At 41.9% G+C, this 23,043-nt stretch overlaps 1 protein-coding gene across 4 annotated transcripts in view; it reads right to left on the bottom strand.

The window, feature by feature from the left end:
- The window catches only part of TSPAN9 (tetraspanin 9), a 201,045-nt gene that overhangs the window by 105,086 nt on the left and 72,916 nt on the right, over positions 1-23,043 (bottom strand). For 2 of the 4 annotated variants that reach the window (XM_063321945.1, XM_063321946.1), the window contains one exon: positions 15,711-15,790. In XM_063321945.1, the coding sequence (XP_063178015.1) occupies positions 15,711-15,773 (63 nt within the window). In that variant the 5' untranslated portion in view covers positions 15,774-15,790. Of the gene's footprint in view, positions 1-15,710; positions 16,677-17,319; positions 17,341-23,043 lie in introns of those variants that run through there. The other 2 variants (XM_063321944.1, XM_063321943.1) reach the window with 2 other exon arrangements.

The following is a 23,043-nucleotide window of genomic DNA, read 5'->3' as shown; positions in this document are numbered from 1 at the left end:
TCCAGGTTTGGTCGTCCCAGCTCAAGAAACTGGAGACCATCCAGCAGAGTGTCACCAGGACAAACATGGACACAAGTTGCTTCAGGGAAAATTATAGCGTGGCTATAAGAAAAAAAAGGGAACAAATTGAATTAATCAAGAACAATTAGACATTGGAATAGATTACCGAGAGAACTGGTAGAATCTCTCTTGCTGTAAATACTCAAGGCTGAGCTTCACAGGACTTTGGGTAACACAATCTAAGGCCTTGCTTTCAACAGACGGTTGGACCAGATGTTCTCTAGAGGTTCCCACCAATATAGAATTTTTCTATGATTCTATGATCTAAACATACACTATGCTAAGCATGCTATTTTTGCAGTAACCTCATTTTAAACTAGAATTTCTCTGATTTTTCTTCCCATTCCAGAAATAAAACAAAATAAAATAAAACAAAATAAAATAAAACAAAACAAAACAAAATAAAATAAATATGATAGTGACAAGCAGAAAGCTCAGTTTTTCGGAATATCTGTCAGCATCTATTGAAATTAACAAGCAGTAGGCTTAAAAGGAAGTGCTCTTCACAGAATACATAATTAAACAAGTGAACTTACTGCCAAAGAATTTAGGAAGGCCATAGGATAAATGACGCAAAGGAGTTCCATGAATTTGTTCAATTCTTTTTGTGTCCATTAAGCAGTCTTTATCATCTGCTTTCAAAGACAGGATATGCAAACTTTTGGTCTGATGCAACATATGCAGTTTTACATTCGAGTCTCATGAATGGGAGGCAAATCAAACCACTGGAAGTCATAGTATTCTTAACTGTCTTAACTTGTAACCCCACTGCAGCTTATTTGGATCATCAATTTAATTGCTCACAGCGGAATGATAGAAATCTTACCACTAATATCTAATAAATCATAAAGCACAAGAATGATTTATGCCAATTAAGTTGTAAATGGAAGAATGGGCTAAGAAACAAAATGAGAAGGAAATCCAACAATAGTGCCAGCTTCCATTTCTACCTAATGGCAGAACGAACAAGTCAAAATACCCAAGAAAATGGGACTCTAACCTGCCAAAGTAACAGATGGCTCTATCACACAAAGGTCATACAACACAGACACTTCCACAGGTCACTTCTATGAGCAGGGTAGGTAACACTTTAAAAAAGCTTTAACAAACACAAAAATAACAAACCAGGATCAAAGATAACGCGAGCTATCTGCATTTTAAAGTATATCCCATAAGACACAAAACCAATGCTGCACTGAAAGACATAAACCCAGCATCCTCCCAGATGCTGACACTGGAAAAACACAGACCCCACCAGCGAGTTCTTTTAATATTCCACCTGCTGAAAAAGCCATTAGAACAAACTTTGCCCCGACAGTAGAAGACAAACATATGGCTTGAGAGGCTATGGAAAGTAGGAAGAATTGTTACTGCCAGATACGCAACAGGAAACTTTTTTGTCTTCTCTCTACCTTCTGTAAGTCTCAAACACAATGTTGCTTTATTTATTTATCATTTATGGAATTATTTTGTTAGCAGGTCTGGCATCATAAAAGAAAAATATTACAATGGACACCATAAAGACAGACATCCCACAGCAAAGTCTTCACCTTGACTGTCACCTATAGGATGACAAACTCAAGAAGAGAACTTCATTTTTCTTAGTTGACACTTCGCAGGTGTCGGGAAGTTTAGGATTTACGCTGTATGCCACAAGAAAACTTTCACTCTTCTAGGTACTTCTGGAAGTCAGTCACATGCTAGACCTCTGGGGTACACAGTCAAATAAAAGGATGGCGTACGGGTCGTACACCTTGAAAGGAGTTTTGTGCCTGTGGACCATGCTACACAAGCATGTGGAGTTCAGAGGCGGCTTGCCTGCATCAAGTCTCTCCCAAGGCAGGGCACATAACAGATGGCCTGTTGCTTAAGACACTTAGCAAGGACTTTAGAGATCCAGATTCAGTTTCAGTTTAACTTTGTTCAAGTCTCTTAGTAGGACACACCTACACCATGGATATAGACAGATTTAAACTGACACTGCCCAAGCTAATCTGGAAAGGAAAGTGCAGGGAAGACTGCTGCAAAGACACCCAAGCTCAAGATAGGTAATCAGCAGGGCTTCTGAGCTCATGGACAACGCCAGGCACACACAGCCAACCAGAACTCAACACAAGATGACCTGTGCCGGACCGCGCTACGTGTATGTGGACTTGCTAGTTCTGGTCTCCAATAGCTCTCAGCCCTCTACCCTGCGCTCCAGTGCAGACACTCTCTTTGTTTTGGTGGCTCAGCTTTCCATCTTTATCAGGAGGATAAAAACACGGCCCATACTTACAAGGTGAGGATAAATATATCAAGCGGTCCTAAGGCACTCCGGGATTATGGTAACGGATGTAATGTAAATTCCTTAAAGCAGTGAAAATGGAGATGACAGGGCAATCAAAACTCTAAGGAAAGAGCAATTGAAAACATAAAGTTTATTTTTTCTAATTTAACTGCGTCTTTGCATCCAGAGGACACTGCAGAAGAAAAGGCACTCTTTGGGACACAACGATAGCTAGATGAAGCAGAAAAAGGGGCAGGAGTGCACGGAAGTACAGGACAGTAAGATTCTTAACCATCAATTTAGTTTAAAAGTACTATGAGATGAGACAGAATGAGATATTTACATTTCTGAACCTCAATCCGTTGACAGTCAGCTCTCTTACCTGCTTAAGATCATAACTGATTCGAAACTCTCCAAGACAATACAGAGGAAGAAATGAGTCTCGTGAAGAACCCACACTACTCAGCAGTGACACGGCTACTAACAAAACATAAGTATTCAGCAGCATCATTTAAAGAAAAGTGTGCTTAATCAAGGAGCCTAAAAGAACAAACCTCTGATTCAGAAGTAGCCCTTCTAGTAACTTTCAGTTCTCTAAGGTAGCAAATTAAGCAAGAAAATTTGATTGAATAGTGGAGTGCGAGTTCTTTTCCTCTGTTTCGTTTTTGCATCACTTCGGTATCAGTGATTGTACGTTGCACTACACCAAGATGATTATATATGACAGAATTACTCCAAGTTAACTGCTTCCACTGTTAACCGTTACACACATTATTTCAGAGTAAACTGCTTGGTTTAAGTTCACATGCTTTGCATCACACGTGCAGCATGATAGATATGTGCACACAAGCAACTAATGCATCCCTGCTAATGACTAGTGATTCGTTAAGCTGATGAACCCCTGCAGCTTATAGTCATCTGTTCATAATCTTACCTTCATCCATAGCTCATGATTGTCTTGTTTCAGTCTTCTTCGCCATTAAAAAATTAAAAACCATTAAGACCACTCATTTTAGTTTAAAAAATACTTATCAGCCACGACTCCTTACAGTGTTAGAAATTAATAATTCTGTAAGTAACAAAGGATTAGCATACCAGTTTCTGCTGGTTTTAATTCCTTGCAGCAATTTTCAACGTGTCATACACTTTTAAGAAGCAACAGCAGTGTGATCGTTGCCTACTGCTGACCTACAATTTGTATGTACAGGAGTAGAAATTGTATCAGAATGCAGGTAAAACAGAAGTATGGGGAAATCCACAAAAGAAACAAAAAAAGACACAAATTCAATCCCTGATGCTTCATGACTTGCCAATGCTACATGGGAAGAAAGACATACAGGCACTAGCTCAATGTATTTTCAAACCTATGTATCTCTGGTGCATTCATTAGAAACAGCACAAGGGGGTTTCATTCAAGAGAGTCAGAAGACAGGTAAAAAGACAGGAGTACTAAATGCAGCTTGCAATGAGGACCAAGTAGATTCAGCAAGAATCCGGGGGTACGGAATTCCTTCCCCACTAGAACAGAAGCAATATTTGCAAACATTATTCATTCTTCTGACTCTGAGAAGTTAATTCTCCTTTACTGCATTTAACAACAAAACCACAGCAAATACAAGGAGGCAAAGAAAGAAAGAAAAGTAATGGCAAGCTACTCATTCTGCGCTTCAGCTTGCATCCCCTTCCAAGGGACGCGAGGGGTAACCAATGGCCCTGTGTCCCCAGACAGCACGGAGGCTCTTGGTGAGAGATGAGACAGGAGAGCCCGCATGTTAACCTTGACACTGAACACTTCAAGATGGGTTCGGATTGGTTACTAAGGGCATAGGGACTTGGTTATGCCTTGATTAAGGACAACCACAAACACACCCTGTGGAAAACCTATCCCTACCCGCATTACCTGAGCAGTGATAAACCTATCGGCCATGGAGCCAAGTTTTGAGAGACGTTATTGAAGATGAGCTGCAGATGACTTTGAAAATTCAAACTGGCAATGGGTCCCAAGAACATTCACAATACCTGCTACACTGGATGGAGTAGTTAAATGAAAAAGGGGTTGGACAGTCATGTGAATTTTGGCCCAGCTCAAGAAAAGCAGGAGGAAAGAAGAATGATTATCCCAGTCAAACTTTGTAAGTTCAATTATCTCTGCTGAATAAATTCAGCAATTTAAGTTGCTCCTAAGCAGCAAGGGACTGAGCTGAATGGAGATCTGAGTTGATTTAAAGCTAATTTGTTTCAGAAAGCGGTGAAATTGCTTTGAGTTCAGTGTCTGCAGTCATTTCTGTAAAGTGATAGTAAAATTATTAAGTTTTATGTGACCACCCCAACAAGTTCAGCAAACATTCCCATCTTAAGCCACATTAGGTTCCTTTACTTTGTTTGGAAGATGTGGTTTATGTATTTCTGCAAGATATTTATAGAACGGTTAGAGTTGGAAGGGACCTTAAAGATCATCTAGTTCCAACCACTGCCATGGGCAGGGATACCTTCCACTAGACCAGGTATTTAAAGCAAAGCCCATGATATCCAGCAGAATTCCTCCTTTGATTCAAAGTTCCATGATTTGCTGAAAGTAAACAAACTTTATGAATTATATGGGATAAACACAGAGAAGCTACAAAGTATAGTATACCATATTATCTGGGACGATTTGGCTGCCCATTAGGAACATCCTAACTTTATGTATGGCTGTCCTGGTTCCGGTGGGTATAGTGTTCGTTCTCCCCAGGGGCCAGCAGGGACACAGGTATCCCATGCCATGTGAGCCATGCCCATGCTGAGCTGCCAGGGGAGGGGGCAAGAGGTCGCCGCTTGGAGCAGGCTGGGGGTCCCAGGTCCGGTGGGTGAGCGGTGGTTCCGTAATCGTGTTTGTACATTCCTCTATCCGTGTTACTATTGTTGTTTTCTTGTTCCCTTTGCTGTTCTGTTAAACTGCCTTTGTCTTCCGATTCTTCTCCGTATTGGGGAAGCCTGAGAGAGCGGCACGCGGTTCTTTTGTTGCTGTCTGAGGCCAAACCATGGCAATGGCAAAAGCCTTTCACTGGCAATGGGAGGCAGGTATGAGAACTGCTGTGTACGTTGCGAACAGGTGAACGATCTGCTCAGCCCAGTGGCAGAGCTGCGAGAGGAAGTCGAAAGGTTAAGGAGCATCAGGGAGGCTGAAGAAGAAATAGACAACTGGAGCCAAGGTCTGCCCTCCTTGAAACAGAAACAGGAGCACCTAGCAGAAAGTAACCGGGATCAAGGGGCCCCTGTACCCTGGCCCTGTCAGGCAGAAGCCTAAATGAAAGGAGTGAACGGACGCAAGTTCATAGTTGGGACAATGGGTGAACTCTCTCCTTGCCCACCCGGTCCCGCCCGGTACCTCTGAACAACAGATATGAGGTACTGGATGAGGAAGACCAGTCAAATGAGGATGTGGATGATGGGCAATCTACACCAGAGACATCTCCACAGTCAGAAAGGCATACCGCCCGTATCATGACCACATCCACAAGGAAGAAAAGAAGGGTTATAGCTGTTGGTGACTCCCTCCTGAGGGGAACAGAGGGTCCAATATACCGGGTAAACCCTCCTCATAGGGAAATCTGCTGTCTTCCTGGAGCCTGGGTTAAGGACATCACCAGGAAACTCCCAAGTTTGATACAGTCCTCGAACTATTACCCGTTACTGAGTTTCCATGTAGGTGGAGATGAAGCTGCGACTTGTAGACCAAGAGCAATCAAAGGGGGCTTTGGGGCCTTGGGAAGGTCGGGGAGGGTGTCTGGGGCACAGGTTATTTTCTATTCACTCCTTCCAGTTGCAGGCAGCAACACTGGAAGGAACAGATGAATCCAGTCATGGATGGATGGCTGATCCATCCATCAATACACGGCTCCATGGCTGATGTCGCTGCCACAATTTTGGTTTTTTTGACAAGGGGATGGCCTAGACGGCACCAGGCTTATTGGCATCAAATAGGAAACACCTTTCCCAAAGGGGGAAGAGGGTCTTTGCCCAAGAGTTTGAGGGGCTGATAGACAGGGCTTTAAACTAGATGTGAAGGGGGAGGGGGATAATAATATTAGGCTTGTCTGTGACAAGCTCTGGGATAACACATCAGGGTTAGAGGGACAGCGTGCTAGCAAGGGCCTTCGACCTGTTGGCCCAAGGCATGCTGGGGATGCTACATCACAGTCAAAGTCTTACAGAGACGAGCCAGGGGGTCCTGAGGTAGTCCAAGTCAACAGGGAAACACCTGTGAAACACCCCAAGGGGTGCTCCTCTAAGAAGGCATCACAGCCAACAGCCTGGCTGAAGTGCCTCTACACAAATGCACACAGCCTGGGCAACAAACAGGAGGAGCTGGAAGCTACCGTGCTGCTGGAAAGCTACGACATAGTGGCCATTACTGAAACCTGGTGGGACGAATCCTAAGAATGGAATGTGGCTATCGATGGCTACAGGCTGTTCAGAAGGGACAGGTGAGGAAGAAGGGGTGGAGGTGTTGCCCTCTATGTTAAGGAATGGATAGAGTGTGAAGAGATGTCCCTAAAGAATAGCCAAGAGGAAGTCGAAAGCTTATGCATATTAGAGTGGAATTATTATGGGAATTAGAGACCGAGGCAACAAGGGGAACCTTGTGGTTGGTGTCTACTACAAGGCCACCTGATCAAGGGGAATCTACTGATGAAACCTTCTTACTCCAGCTACAGGAGGCATTGCGCTCGAAGGCTCTCATCCTGCTGGGGGATTTCAGCCACCCCGACGTCTGCTGCAAAAGTGACAGGGCGAGCTGTAGACAACCTAGGAGGTTCATAGAGTGCCTCGACGATAACTTCCTAAGACAGGAAATAGATAGCCCTACCCAAACGGATGCAATATTGGACCTCATAGTTACCAATGTGAGTGAGCTCATCGGGGATGTCAAGATTGGAGGCAGCCCAGGCTGCAGTGACCACGCACTGGTGGAGTTCACAGTCCTAAGGGATACGTGCCAGACGAGGAGAGCAGTCAGGACCCTGAATTTTAGGAAAGCAAACCTCCAGCTCTTCAAGGAGTTAGGCAATAGGACCCCCTGGGAAACGGTCCCCAGGGACAAGGGGGCAGAACAGAGCTGGCAGATCTTCAAGGATGCTTTCCATAGAGCACAAGAGCTCTCCATCCCGAGGTGTAAGAAATCAAGCAAGAAAGGGAAAAGACTGGCATGGCTGAGCTGGGACCTGCTGGTCAAACTAAAAGGCAAGAAGGAACTGCACAGGCAGTTCAAGCAGGATCAGGTATCCTGGGAAAAGATGCTGTCAGGTTATGCAGGGATGAGGTCAGGAAGGCCAAGGCACGGCTGGAGCTGAACATGGCAAGGGATGCTAAGAATAACAAGAAGGGCTTCTACAGGTATGTCAACCAGAAAAGGAAGGTTAAAGAAAGTGTACCCTCCCTGATGACCAAGAACGGCAAACAGGTAACAACAGACGAGGAAAAATCTGAGGTTCTCAACAACTTTTTTGTCTCGGTCTTCACTGTTAGCCTCTCTCCTCATGCCTCCCGAGTTGAAGGACCACAAGGCGGGGACCTGCAAGACAAAGTCCCTCCCACTGTAAGTGAAGTCAAGGTTCGTGACCACCTGAGGAACCTGAACATACACAAGTCCATGGGACCTGATGAGATGCACCCCAGAGTCCTGAGGGAGTTGGCTGATGTAGTTGCTAAGCCACTCTCCAGGATATTTGAAAAGTCATGGCAGTCAGGTGAAGTCCCGGACCACTGGAAAAAGGGACACATCACACCCATTTTTAAAAAGGGTAGAAAGGAGGACCCTGGGAACTACCGACCTGTCAGCCTCACCTCTGTGCCTGGGAAGATCATGGAACAGATCCTCCTAGAAGCTATACTAAGGCACATGGAGGACAGGGAGGTGATTTGAGACAGCCAGCATGGCTGCACCAGGGGCAAGCCCTGCCTGACCAACCTAGTGGCTTTCTACAATGGAGTGACTGCATCAGTGGACAAGGGGAGAGCTACGGATATCATCTACCTGGACTTCTGCAAGGCCTTTGACACTGTCCCCCACAACATCCTTCTCTCTAAGTTGGAGAGATACGGATTTGATGGGTAGGCTGTTCGGTGGATCAGGAACTGGCTGGATGGTCGCATCCAGATTGTGGTGGTCAATGGCTCGATGTCCAGATGGAGAGGGGTGGCAAGTGGTGTCCCTCAGAGTTCTGTACTGGGACCGGTGCTGTTCAATATCTTCATCAATGATTTAGACCATGGGATCAAGCGCACCCTCAGCATGTTTGCCGATGACACCAAACTGAGTGGTGCAGTCAAATGCCAGAGGGACGGGATGTCATCCAGAGGGACCTGGACGAGCTAGAGAGGTGGGCCTGAGCAAACTTCATGAAGTTGAACAAGGCCAAGTGCAAGGTCATACATTTGGGTTGGGACAATCCTCGTTATCAATACAGGCTGGGGGATGACGTGATAGAGAGCAGCCCTGCGGAAAAGGACTTGGGGGTACTGGTGGATGAAAAGCTGGACATGTCAGCAGCATTTAAATAAGCAAATTAGTTGCCTCCTTGGACAGCCAGATAATGGAGTTACAAACTCATCCTCTACTCGCATGAGAGAGGTTATACCCCTTTGGATCATCTTCTTGCAGGCTTACTTACCTAGAAGGTAGCAGGAATAGATAAAAAGCGAGCATGCTAACAGAGACCCAATCAAGCAGCTAACTGAAATGTTCTGCATGGGTCTGGGAGTCCAGAGGTAAGTAAGATACATTACAGTTATTAAGTTTATTGAAAGTTAACAATAATTGTACCCCATTACTATAACCACTGCTGTATAAAAGTTGATATCATTATTTTTAAAAGTTAGGGGAATCGAGACACTGAATTTGCTTAAGGTTTCACAGCTGGAGGATATGAGGAACAGAACCTAAGTCATAGAAAGGTTTAGCTCAGAGTATGGCGGAACAGGGAGGACTGGAGGGGAGTACTTTGGATTCCAACTTGAAACTCTTTTTCTGCTTCTCATTTTCATTGGCTATAAACCGCCTCATATACAAATGATCAAACTACGTCCAGCAGGCTCCATTATAACAGATGTATACAATAAGTCTGCTTTTTGAGTCATGAATCAACTCATCATTTATCCAAAGTAATGGACACAAGTGGCACTCACACCGACCTACAGCTAGAGTAAAATCACTTCCACACTGAAGGAAAACAAAAATAATTAAAAAAAAAAAACACCAAAAAACTAAAACAACCTGAATAGCATGTGGTGTTAGCGAAGAGCAGTTAGCGAGAGGAACACTGAAAAATGGTATATCGAATGTCTTCCCTATCAAGTTGAAACAGCTTAGACCCTAAAATCAGTTATGGGGCCCTCACCACCTGGATTAATCAGTCTAACTCATCCCTGAAGCAAACCTTGCTATTTTAAATTAAAACTAGTCTCAGGCCTCAAATCATGTTTGAATATTATTCTGTAATGTCATAGTCCAGGTTTTTATACGGACTTTATTTCCATCACATTCATTAGGAGGCCACACCATTTGAACTAAATATTACCCAACCTTCTCCTCCCAGCCAAAATGCTGTCATGCTTAAACGTTTATCTGATTGTTGTCCCTCATTGAGGTGGATGTTTGCACAGGCACACCAACAGTGCTGTACAACTGGAGGGGAAAACTAAAACTAAAAGCTAAAATCTTTTCACAGCTTATTGAATCCCTACTAAAAACCAAATTCTTCCTGCTGAAGATTTTAGCTTTTTCCAGATTTCACTTTCTTGCTTGTTTTGTTTGGGTTTTGTTTGTTTTTTGGTTTTTGGTTGGTTTGTTGGTTTTCAATAGTTTTACTTTCATGGGATTGTATCGCAATTGTCACCGCACTGCTGACTTATGTCATTAGAGTCAAAATAGTACAGAAGTAAATATCATTATTATGTCAAGAGACAAGCATCCCAGGGTCACTCACTGTCTCTCCCTGACGTTATTCCCTGTGTCAGAAAATGGGGAATATCAGATAATGCAGCCACAGGGAGGACAACAAGAAAGAGAGACTTTGAATGGGTTTCCTGTTCTAAGCTGTCTGTAGTTAGCAATTTTTTTCTCATTTCGAGGAGAAACAGTCCAACCCTCTTAAACCTCAGAGATTAACTTTCAGTTATGCATAGGGACAAACTCCCTTCACAAGATTTAACTGTCTGTTAACAGGCTCAGTTAAGCGTTCAAGCTTTGTACTTCAAACTAAACAGTGCCCTATAGTATATGTTCCAGCTTGGTATAAATAAGTATGGATTACCTTATACCAACCATTCTAAAATTCTTAGCTGCTTTGCAGTACCAATAGCTCTGACAGCAGCCAGACCCAGAGAACGGACACGCCAGTCTGATCTGAGACTTCAGTAAAAAAGTGACCTGCATGGCTGCCGTGCTACTGTCTTTATGCTCACTGATAAACACACAACATCGTTTTTAATCTACAGGGAAAAAAATTAATTAAAATTAAATTAGACAAATAATTAATGCAGAAAAATACTATTCAGGAAAATAGACTATTCAGTCTTTATCCATTACTTTAATAACAGAGTATCGGTGAAAAATTTACTGTATTTGAATTTTCCTGCTACTTCTAGATGAGCAAGTTTCCAGCTCATCTGTTTCTCTTCTGTTTGGAAGGAAACACTCCCTACCTATTATAATATTTACTTTGAAACTGAATATTAAATATCTGAATTTGTAAATTTGACTTCTTTTATCTTAGATAAATGATAACTTTTGCTTATAATTATGCCATTAATAAATAGGTATTATTCCTATCAGATTTTTTTTAGTACTTTAAATATAAACAATTTAACAAATAAACCATATTAAGGATCTTCTTTACTACGCTTAGCTTTTCCTCAGCTCTTCCTGAAACAGAGGAGATCAGAGATTTACTAATCTTGCCATATGTTCCTCTTCCCCTTAATAAAATGCATTTTATATTAAAATTAAGCAATGCTAAAACCAAACAAGATGTGTATTATGAATGCTTCACTGTATGTTGACTCACTAACCGTAGTTAAATGAACAGAACAACCCAAAATTTAACCATGACTACCATTTACTTGCAAAGTTCTCTAGTGAAGTTTTGATAGGTTATTCTTATAACTTCAAAATTTCCTTTTTAGGACCCTATGAAATTTGCATTTCACATGTCAAATATCTTTTAAAAATTTATGTTCTATAGGATTTGCATTTTATAGCCAGTAAGACTTTCTGATACATTTTGTGAAAATAATTAACATAATCCTTTTCTCTAATAAAACAGTGAAGTGAAATCTACCCTAGAGAGACAGATACCCTAATGTTTATATTTGGGGATTATGTTTCTTGACAATTAAGCTGCTACCTGTAGAAGCAAAAATCAATATTTTATTTCTTCTTCAGAGCTATATTGGCTACTTTGCAATCTCCATATGTTTGCACATAAATATTCTTGAAGGCAGACTAAATCAACTAACATTTGTGGTTGCCCAGTCCCTTTGCAAAACATATTATGCACTTAGGATTAATACAGTGTAAATCATCATCCTAGCTACACAATTAAATACTATAAGCTTCCTTAACCCTCAGCTCAGACTTTCCTAATCTCTAAAAGAAAGCAATGCCAGATGGCCAAGAACAACTGCTAAGAATCAGAGGGCCACAGAGAAATACCTGAAGCTCTTAGTGATATGGTGGAGAAACACCTTCTGTTTCAACTTACTGCTAGGCGGTAACTTTGCAGAACTCATAGGCGATCCTTCCACGTTAACTAGTACACGTGCTATTGATTTTCAAAACCTGCATTTTGTTGTCATGAATCTAATTCACTAACACTGAATTCTTGCTGGGCAGAAACAAGGCACCACCTTTTTATCGCAATCATCACATCAACAGTATGTTTGCTTCGTAATGACAGAGAGAATCCACTAACCACTGCACTTCTCCATCACCTTCAAACATATACATGTGTATACTAATATATGTATATCTATTAAAATAGATAAAATGTATTTTATATATAAAATAATGTGTATAATATATCATTGGTCTTCAAATATATATGAGCTGGCTGCCAGGCTGAAGGAGTAGTACAAGTCTCTGCCACATGAGGGACAGATTAGGTCCCAGCCTTTGTGTCAAGAAGCAAATAATGGAGAGAGATATTATTTTTTTTCTTTTACTATCAAACACCCTTCTTTGGGCCAACACTGACAATTTTTCAAGACAATAGTGCCCAGCATTGTGGGATGCCAAAGGATATCAGTCTTCATTTTCAGAGGAAGCATCTCAGAAACACCATTTTAATATGGCAGAACACCAATTCCCATGAGACAGGCTACCACAGGCTCAGGACAACATAGCTTTAGGGCAAGCAAGCTGGTCAACCGGATTGCCTATTGCAGCTGTACAGCAGCTAGACTGGCACTTGTTTAAAGAATTCCTGAACCACAGTTTTCCCACCTCTGTTTCCAGTTGCCTAAATCGGTTCCTGTATAAAACAAACCAAACCAAAACAAAACGCTTTTTGCCTTTGTCAGAAGATAACAGTGTGGAAGTGGTCTCCTCACCTCTGAAGACCAGGAGTCTCATTCTGCTTTGAATTACAGGTTCAGAAAATTTCATCCTTAAAAATGAGTCGTCTCTTTTTAAACATAAAGCACCTTGCATTACAAAAGATGACAGTCACTGCTCAAGAGCAGGCCACAACTCCATGGTTTTGGGCTTGGGTTTCTTAACAGAAATTCAGAAGCAAGCAATGAGAACAGGCAAACCTGGGAATGGAAAAAATGGGTTAAGAAGAAAGATAGGACTGAAATAGCAGGGAGTGCTTCAGGACAGGGTAGGAGAGCGGAAGGCACTGGCAGAGCCATATGTGGAGCCCAGGCCTGGGCTAGCAGGAGAGTTCAGGGCCCAAGTGAGAGATACTGCAAGTGCACAGTGTCAGCGTGGAGCACATACAGCGCCAAACATCCAAAACCTGTCAGACAGCCACAGCAGAACTAATGTAGATTCCAGGTACAAAGCCAGAGGCAGCAAACTACAAAACACCTGCCCGTAGTATGCTTCATTCTAGCTTGTGTTTCCATGAGTAAAAAGAGATGATAATGTTATTCATTTGAATGGCTCAAGACAATAAAATAGCCTGGTTAAAAAAAACAGTAAGAATTTAACAAGACTGCAGTCCTCTGGAAGGATGCACAGGAACATCAAGATGGGCTTGCAAAATTGAGTGTAAGCCAGATAAAGTGAAGGGGGACTTCTGAGCAATTTAAACCAGGCCGATGGATCAAATTTCTGTCGTAAACTACTTTGAAAAGTACCTGACATCTTGCATTTAGCATTTTTCCATAATGTCTCAGATTCACTATTCTAGACTACCATTTTTATTCTGTATAGCCTGGTTCATACAAAAAGCATTTTTTAGAATATTAGACAGAGGTGCAGTAACAAAGTTTAATAACAGAAAGAAAAGTGGTATAAGCCTCACAACAAAAGACATGGTGGGGAGGGCGTAAAGGGGATTAAGAGGTAAGAGTAAGAGTTGAAGAAGCACAGGGCACTAGAGAACTGTTCCAGATGGTAAGCTGGTTTTAACCTAAGCAGCAATGTGTTTGTACAAAAGTCCAGTGGGAGCTGAGCAGAGAGATGAGCACGCAGACGAGGTCTGAAGTATTTTTGTGAGTTCAAGGAATGGAAAAATGGACTCTGAAGGTCTGGTGCAGAGTCAAGAAAATTACTGCTTGGGAAGAAGATAAAAGCAAAGAAAGATATTGCGTCTAAGGAGGTGAGGGGTAAGAGACACCTAATGACTGATCACAGAGGATATGAGGAACAATATCAGAAAAAGCCGTTCCAAAACTAATCCCATCATAAAGCATATGAAAAAAATACTTCCAAGGTGTCAAAGTAATGCAGCATCGAGTCAAATACCCAGTTTGATATAAATCTGTTGTGTTCAAAGTGATTTATTCCAGAAATAGTAAAGGCAACTTTCTGGTAGGGTTTTTGTAAAGAAAAGAAAAAAAAAATTTAAAAATCACAAGCGAATTTTGATCGGCTGTTCTTCATTGACCGGTTCTACTTTCCATTTAAGTAAGACTCCCTCAAGTTCAGTTGTCGTAGCATTTCAGTCTATTACTGATAAAAGCTCACTGTTGCACGAGTGGTTCAACACTGTACCAAATCTCCCAGTAACTCTTGCTCTTAAAGGTTATTTTAGTAAGTGGGTCAAGATAAACAGAGAAGCTGCTAGTAAGACTCCTAATTTGAACAATGATATCTTAACACCTGAAGTAGCTATCTGAACTAGACTGTTAATGCCTCTTTTTCCAAAATAAATCCAGGGATGGTGTTTTCCTTTACTCACGAAGCATAATGTATATTTCTGGATCACAACCATGAATGGCTTTGTTCACGTGCCCAAGCTTTGCAATCATCAGGAAAGCAGTGACCTTTGATTTCAAACTAAGCAAACCATTTCATACTGGGCCATATTAATGAATACTCAGTATTTCAATTGGCCTGTGATTTCCTCAACAATACTCTTCACCCAAGGACGCCTAGCTGCCAGATGACTTAACTTATCCTTCCCTCCCTTGTATGTGACAATACTGTGCTCAGAGTAGCCACTACACTTTTAACTTGGTTGCTGAGGCATTGTTACAACTCCTCACGCCCTTTGGCCGATGGAGGAAAATCAACTTTGACCCTTCAGAAGCAAGCATTAAGTCTCCAACTTCACACGCCAATGTGAACGACCACAGATGAAACTGAATCCAGATTAATGCACCATTTCAGTCATTTCACATTTATGCCGATACCTTAACAAGTTAGAACATGTGTGATTTATTGTTTTTAATTGGAGAAATGGGGCAGAACTTCCTTCAAATGAAAAAGCAGTTTGTCAAATGAAGTTCACAAAAGGCAAATGAGATTTATGGTGACAAGAAGAATGTACTTCAAATTTAAATCAACCTGCAGCTTAACACAAAATGAGGTATTACAACAGAAGCAAAAATCCTGCCACTGCAGGATTTTAATGCTACAATAATTCTGCTCTTCCTTAAAGGGCAACAATTCTGCCCTTTCTTAGATAACCCAGTTCAAAACACATATTAGAACAGCAAGTTTGAGGAATTAGTAGCCAAACTACAGTAATCAGGTGGTAATAAAGCTATGGAAAGCACGTACGTTTTCCCGATAGACACGAGTTTAACACTGAAAATAATTCCAAGCAGGTATGCAAGAGAGGAAGGGGAGGGGGAAACTTACTGTACTGCTTCAAAGATGCACTATACACATAATGCAGCAGTACAGGATAGACTAACAAATGAAGGCAATTGAAAAGGCAGTACTCACCCAAAATATTAAATTGAAAAGGAACATCATGTATTTCAAACAACACAGGCAGCCTCTTGCCATGTTGCACTTCTTAAATTCTAAAAGGAAAACAAAGGATAGATCCAGGTAAAAGACCACGTATTTGCTGCCTTTGGGTGCACTGTATTTGTCACTTTTTACGCCAGTCCCAGTCCCAACGCCGGTCCCGGTTCCGACCCCAGTGTGGCTCTGTGTGCGTGATCCGGTTGTACCATAGAAAGCTCCCGCAGTAAAACCTCGACCAAATTGCCTCCCTGAGGTAGAAGGTTTAGCGAAATCTGAGTCTTTGCTATCCAAAGATGGACTCCGGTGAATTGAAGAATCCTCACTACTTGACTTCTCCATGATCTCTCTTTTCACAGTTGTCAGATTTAATGTATAGCATCTCTCAGCATTAAATGCAGTGCCTTGCAAATGCCACAGTGCGATAAGAGCTGTCTGTGTTTTGCTTCTCTTTTTCTTCGTACGTGAATCAGATAATAACTGCTGAATTTATTAACTGCATTGTTGCTGGTTTTATTTTTTATAGCAACGTAGGCTGTATTCTGTCTATCTGTAGCATGGATTTATACATTAATATCCCATGCAAGAGCATACTCATGATTTATCTCGATGAATCAGTTATGCAGAACTTCAATTTTTATTCAAAAGAGCCATAAGCTGTTTCTCTCTGCTCCTAGTCTACAGCCCTCTAATCTATAGGCAGCAGATGGTCCTTGCATCCATTTCCAAAAAGCTTCTGCAGTACACCTGGGAGACTCTCCTCGAGCCAGAGCACTTCCCTTGCTCTCAGCTTTCCACTCCGTGTCTCTCTGACTCTCTCTCACACGCTGTCTTTTTTCTTTCCGCGCATTTGCGGTGTCTCATTCAGTAACCAGCTACCGGAGCGCACACTGCGTTTCACTGCTGTTGCCGTGAAATCATCAGCAACTGCAACCACTGGGCATTTCCCACAGAAATCCCTGACCTAACTATCGAGTAATAAATCCACCCTCCCGCTCGCCCCTCCCCTCTGCTTTCCATCCGGCCAGTTAGCAGAAGCCCTCTCCCCCAGGGCACGCCTCCATGACATAATATCTGTAATAGGATTAGAATTACTCTTGACTATACAAGTGCACAACAGAAAATCTCTTTAAATGTCAAGTGCTGTTTAGCTGTTTATGAGCTAGAACTGTGAGGCAGTGATACTCCTTTAATGCAACAAAATGCTGGAAAAGAATGGATTAGACAGACCAGTGCTAACCTCTCCCGGCTCATTAAATTAACAGTGACTTACTTTTTTTTTTTTCCTGGCTTAAGCAAATGCCACACAGGACAAGGAACTAGAATACGCTATCAGCCAGCACACACTGAAGAGGCACGTCTCAGTTATACATGCACACGATGTGACGCTATCACCTGTGATATAATTAACCATAACCAGAGCTGTTGTCTCTCACAGGATCATCAATCAGTTCTTAAAACTCTTGTAAGGATACCTGAATCTGCAGCTATTTACACTCTATTTAACTAGTATGTCTGAGATTGTTCTTGTATATGGCAACAGGCCACCTTAATCACAGGTAGTCTGTGAACTGGAAATACTGACCCAAACGCCACGTTTCTTTTCCAGGTAGTAGCACAACATGCCTGCTAGGACTCTGAAACGGAGAGGGCATAACTGTGCATGTGTGTAAGTGCCTGGAACACTTCAGATCACGTGTGGTGCTTCCAAATCCGTCGTTTTGTCCTGACTGTAAAAGCAGCACACCGATGGCACAAAGTGATACAGCAGATTTAAAATGCAGATCATGCTGTTCCTTTTGTAATGAAAGAAACCGTATTAGGAGGCCACTATGAAAGAAATAGAGCTACCAGGAAAAGCAAAAATTACGCACAATTTTCAACTGACGCTTTCACGTGCACATTATAATGCACTGTTATTACTTTATCAGGTACCTTTGAGAAAAGATAATATAGCATTTAATCAATCTTAGATATCTATGCCCAGAAGCCCCTTAAAATTCTATAATTTTTATGTGACAACGTCAGAATCAACACCTTAACCTTTCTTAACAGGCATTTTCTGAGAAAATATCCTTCCGCCATAAAGTACTTCATGCCATGAAATACCCAGTATTTGTATACCTTTCTCTCACCTCTTGTGCTCTAGAGTACCATTTTAACAACAGGCAGGGCCTACATCAACAGCGTTTATTCACTTTGCTTACCAAAAGTCAGTTCAGAACTACCTGCACCAAATGTGTCCATCAGAAAGGCGACTGCAAGGTGACCACTCAGCAGTGTGTATGACAGCAGAAAAGGCTACACACAAAACACCCAAGAAAAAAAAAAAAACAAACCGATAAATTAGCAGTGACCAAAGTAGAGCGGGGCGTTTCTGTACACGTCTATGGTGCATGCACAAACTTCAATGTGAGCAGTCATCAAGAACCAAATTTCTCAGAAAAACCATGGAAGAGGCTTGTAGGCCACAGCCAGGTACCTGCCTCGGACACCGGAGTCTGCAGGATAAGTCGCATTCAAACAGAAGGTTAATGTCTGAGTATGGTTTTACAAGTCTGAAAAAAACACTTCTGTTTGAAAATGCACGGACTGGCAGTGTAAAGTGCCACTGCAATCCTATGGTGCAGCTAGATACTTTTCAGTGGTTTTTATTTGTCACACAAAACTGAGCTCTCAGCCAAAAGACTATGAAAATGCACAAGTACTTTAAAGCATTTTTTCCTGTTGCATCCATTGGTTTGCCATAAAATTAACACTGACATAGACTACCTTCAGCAAAGAAAAAAAATGCTGTGCACTTGTGAAAACTAATGCAATATAGGTATTTGCCTTAGCTTCTCACATGAAGTTACACAACAATAATAATTAACCTGCCCTCCTCAAGGTTAAAAAACTGAAAGAATATTTTGTAATAAAAAATTTCCACAAATCCAGTCAGAGTTTGTAAGTAGTGGAAACATTTCTATGAGTGGGTACAAAAAAAAAAAAAGCAACATAACTCTCCATCCAAGCTTATTTTTTTTCCAGTTTTCATTATTAGACCTTATTGAAGCTTTCCAATTTTCTATTTTTGCCTTCAAATACAACAAAAGATTAGTTTTCTTTATCATTACCTGCAATACATCTTCCATCAAGAATTCTCCGTGACTGATCTACGTGACAGTTTACAGTGCAGAACAACCAACTTAAGACACACGTATAGCCGATAGCCAGCTTCAAATCCACGCCTGATTAACGAGCACTATGGCAAACGCGGTTTCTGATCAGCCTCCCTTCCCGCTGCGTACAAAGGAAACACATGACCCTCTTACAGTTGTGCTGTTGCCACCAAGGAGACTTTACATGCTTCAGCAACCTTCCGCCTCTTGAATTTGCAGCCACAGAGCAGCTTTATGGATTAGATGCCTCTTCCTCCTGCTCGAACTCTAACTCAGTATTTATGTAGCTCAGTTAATAAATCACACAGAACTGTTGTTGAAAAATAAGCAACGAAAAAGCTGTAACTAGTTCGTCCAGCTGTTTTGACTAGCACATTGCACTTAACTCTGCCTCTGATTGAGACTTCAGTGGTAGGTGACGCTGCAAGGCCATTAAACAGCACCTTATGGTGGTCCCACCTGACAGCGTAACCGCAGCATGTGAACACATTTTGCTTCACTACGGATCTCACCTCTGATAAGTAATTAGGGCATGAAAAACATTCAAAAGCTCACTCTGTACTTCATTAATCTTTGATTAGTGAATCACAGAATTTTGTTGCTGAGATGTCTCCACATCAAGAAAATCGTTTCAGTCCCACACACAAATGTCTGGGACGAGGCAGCGAACACCAGTCCATTGCATCTAAATGGCTCAGCCAAGTATTAAGAATTCAGGCCACTTTCAGATACTAGGTTTGAAAATGGATGTCACAATGGGTGTAATCAGAAAAATGGAAAGAAAGGGTATTAGTAACAAGGCCCAAACAACACAGACTGGTTCTCCTACTGGAACTTGGTTCCCTCCTGGGAACAGTCCACCACAGTCCTCAAAATACAGATCCCAACACTTCATTTTTTATTGTAAGTCACAAAATATTTAATATTATTTCTCAGCTGTAGTTTTATCTCACCAGAACTTCAGTGCCAATTACACCCAGCTACATTGCTCCTGAAGCCCTCTGTTCTTTCTGCCCTCTTCAGCTGTTTTTGCATAACTGGCTTGTGGAACCATGCTGCAAAACAGAGCAAAAGCTAACAAAGTTTATACACGTATTTATAACCATGTAATTACAAAGACATAATACAGACATAAAATATATTTCAGCAATATATAAAAATTATGTGTTATTTTCCCTTTGTTCCAAATCATTTTACAAGGCATTCCCCTCAAATGATCTTTCTGACCCAGTGAGAAGAAGAGGGACTACAATAGGCAAGAACAAGAACAAATGCTGAAGGCTAAGCAAAAATATCTTAAGTTTTTTTTATGGTCCCCCATGATCCCTGACTTGAAAATAGGAAACTCTAGGAGTTTTTAAAAAGGGAAAATAAAAAATCCAGTCACCACGACATTCAAGCCGGTTTACAACTTATTATATATATTACCTTGCAATTTCTATTATGTAGCATAGTGCTACTTGTCCAGTCTTGTTCAACATATTCATCAATGACATGGATGAGCGGACAGACGGTACCCCCAGCAAGTTTGCTGATGACACAGAACTGGGAGGAGTGGCTGACACACCAGAAGGCTGTGCTGTCATTCAGCGAGACCTGGACAGGCTGGAGAGCTGGGCGGAGAGGAACCTAGTGAAGTTCAACAAGGACAAGCATACGGTCTTGCACCTAGTTAAAGATGCCCCTGCTTACTGCAGGGGGGTTGGACTAGATGACCTTTAAAGGTCTCTTCCAACCCAACACATTCTATGATTCTATGATTCCAGGTGAACCTGCTTTGGCAGGAGGGTTGGACTAGGTGATCTCCAAAGGTTCCTTACAAGCCCTACCATTCTGTGACTCTGTACTGTTGTGATTTTTAATATGGGGAAGTCAAGGACCAAGACATTTGTTGAGGTTGAATAAGAACTTGCTGGCAGAGAAGCAAACTGAATCTGTGCTTTCCACGGCCTCAGCTAGTACGCTAACCACTGCACCATTTTCAAATTATTTTTAGAAATCGTGAGTTTTAGTAACCCTAACACACGACTTCAGGACAATACTAAGCCCTGCAGAGATGAACACAAATGCACACACTATCAAGTGTTCGAGGGATATGCTTCTAAAATTTATTCTTTTCTTTTGAATGGTATTGACCAAGAAATCATTTATACAAGCCTTCCTCAGGGTACACTCAGGGTAGAAAAAGAAGGAGATTTCTGAGTATAAACTCAGTGACTGCATCCTTCCAGTCACTGCTCTGAATCCTGGAAGGCCATGAGAAAGAAATATGTAACAAGAGTTGGAAAGAGTAGCTTATGACTCTGGCATACAGAGTTGCATACAGATGAAAGCTCAGATTAAAAACCTCACACAGTTGATTCTGGAATAAGCTTAAAGGGAAAAGAATGTCCAAAAAAATCAAACTGAAATTAGTATCACACGAGAGCCAAAAACATGGGAGTTCTCAGGACTTCCATGTTCCTGGTTCCACAACAAAGAGCTTACAGACTGCAGCAAGTCAAAATACCTGCAGTTCCCAAGGCTGCAGGATTTATAACCAAAAACCTGGATGCTCTGAGGGCATCCTGGGGCCTGCCAAGCTCCAGGTTTGCATGCTGTAAATCCAAAGCATTCTGCCAATCATGGGATTGGGCAGAAACAAGGTAGGTTTCAAGGACAACTTTGTATGGTAGAAAAGCTTTGATACCTGCCTGTGCTTTTCAGAACCAAATATCCTAAGCCATATTTTACCTTTGACACATTTTCATTTTCTAACAGGAAAACTTCTCCTTTAGAAACATAGAGAAGTACTGTAACTTCAGTTCTGGAAACTCCAATCACTGATCATAGTCTCCCACATGATTTAGAGCATATATGAACAGCTTGTTTTTACAAATTCTAAAAAGAATCACCACCAAGCGTTTAGAGAAGACTGAAACGCGTACTTAGTTTCCCTACTAGCATGAACAGCAGCCATTTCTAATACCTTCAGAAAACTACCACTTCCTTGGGAGCTTGATGGACAGACAGACGATGGAGGGGGAGACTGGATTCATTAGCAAACAGACTCAGTCACAGCTGGTGCCTGTGATCTGACCAGTAAATGATTCTCTTCTAATGTTCCATGAGAGAGGACAGAGACAAGCTCATGCCCTTCTCTGTTCAATCTGTAGCAGGACCCAGAGAGTCCAACAGGCATTATCTAACCCTCAGTTCCACCTGCAGAAAAAGCCACCTCCACGGGCCAGGTAAATGGACCTGGGACAGGTAAATGTACGTACAGCATAAGTTGGAAGCTCAGATGGGTTGTTAAAGTCTGAGCTCCACATTCTGGGACTCCACCCAGCATTGGCATAGCTGAAGAAAAGGAGGCCTGGCAGAGAGACAGGAGTGGGACAGCACTCCAGGATGCAGGAACCATTTGAAGGAGCACCCCCTGAGAAGACATTGAGTTTGAGATCTATGGGGAAAGGATCTGTTCTCACAGACATAGGCATTTGAGTATCTAGCCACCTCAATCCAACAGCCACCTTCATCAGTCCTGACTTCATCCAGAGAAATTATCTTCCGTGATATTGTTACTGGAGAGGAAATGAATTAATCCATTTCCTCTGACACAACGGCAGTAGTGTAATAGCTTGTGGTTGCCTCATCAGCAACACTTACGCTCCTTGCCTCCCCAAGGCAAAGAGTTAAAAACCTCTTTGAATGGCCTAAGCTAAACTTTCTAGTTTGCAGTTCCATATACCAATAAGAACAGTTTATCCTTCTGACATGGGGCCTTCACTGGATGGATGATCAAGAAAATAAGATCCCGTTACAAGACTTTCCACTGTGCCAAACATTCTATGTCACTTGGTCCCTGGGATTTCCATTAGAAAACATTTGCCAACAGTGCATATGTGGCTGAGATTTCCCATTTAGGATTTCATACCAGAGACGGAATGAGATTCTGTCTCAAAACTGTACAGAGGAATTAGTTGCAAACCATGACATCAGATGCAGCTGTGATGACTCGATATGTTAATGCACAGGAGATACAGGAGATGAGGGTCAAAATGCAATACATAGTCCCACAGCTACGAAATTGTGATTATGTCACGCTGTCATACCGGCTGTCCCCTCAGGGGCCCTCAGAATGAGCAGAAAGAATGCCTGCGTTTCCA

The sequence above is a fragment of the Chroicocephalus ridibundus genome, unplaced genomic scaffold (genome assembly GCF_963924245.1).
Source record: "Chroicocephalus ridibundus unplaced genomic scaffold, bChrRid1.1 SCAFFOLD_37, whole genome shotgun sequence".
Taxonomy (NCBI): domain Eukaryota; kingdom Metazoa; phylum Chordata; class Aves; order Charadriiformes; family Laridae; genus Chroicocephalus; species Chroicocephalus ridibundus.
Note: the sequence above shows the minus strand (reverse complement) of the source record. Positions and strands in the feature narration are given on the sequence as shown.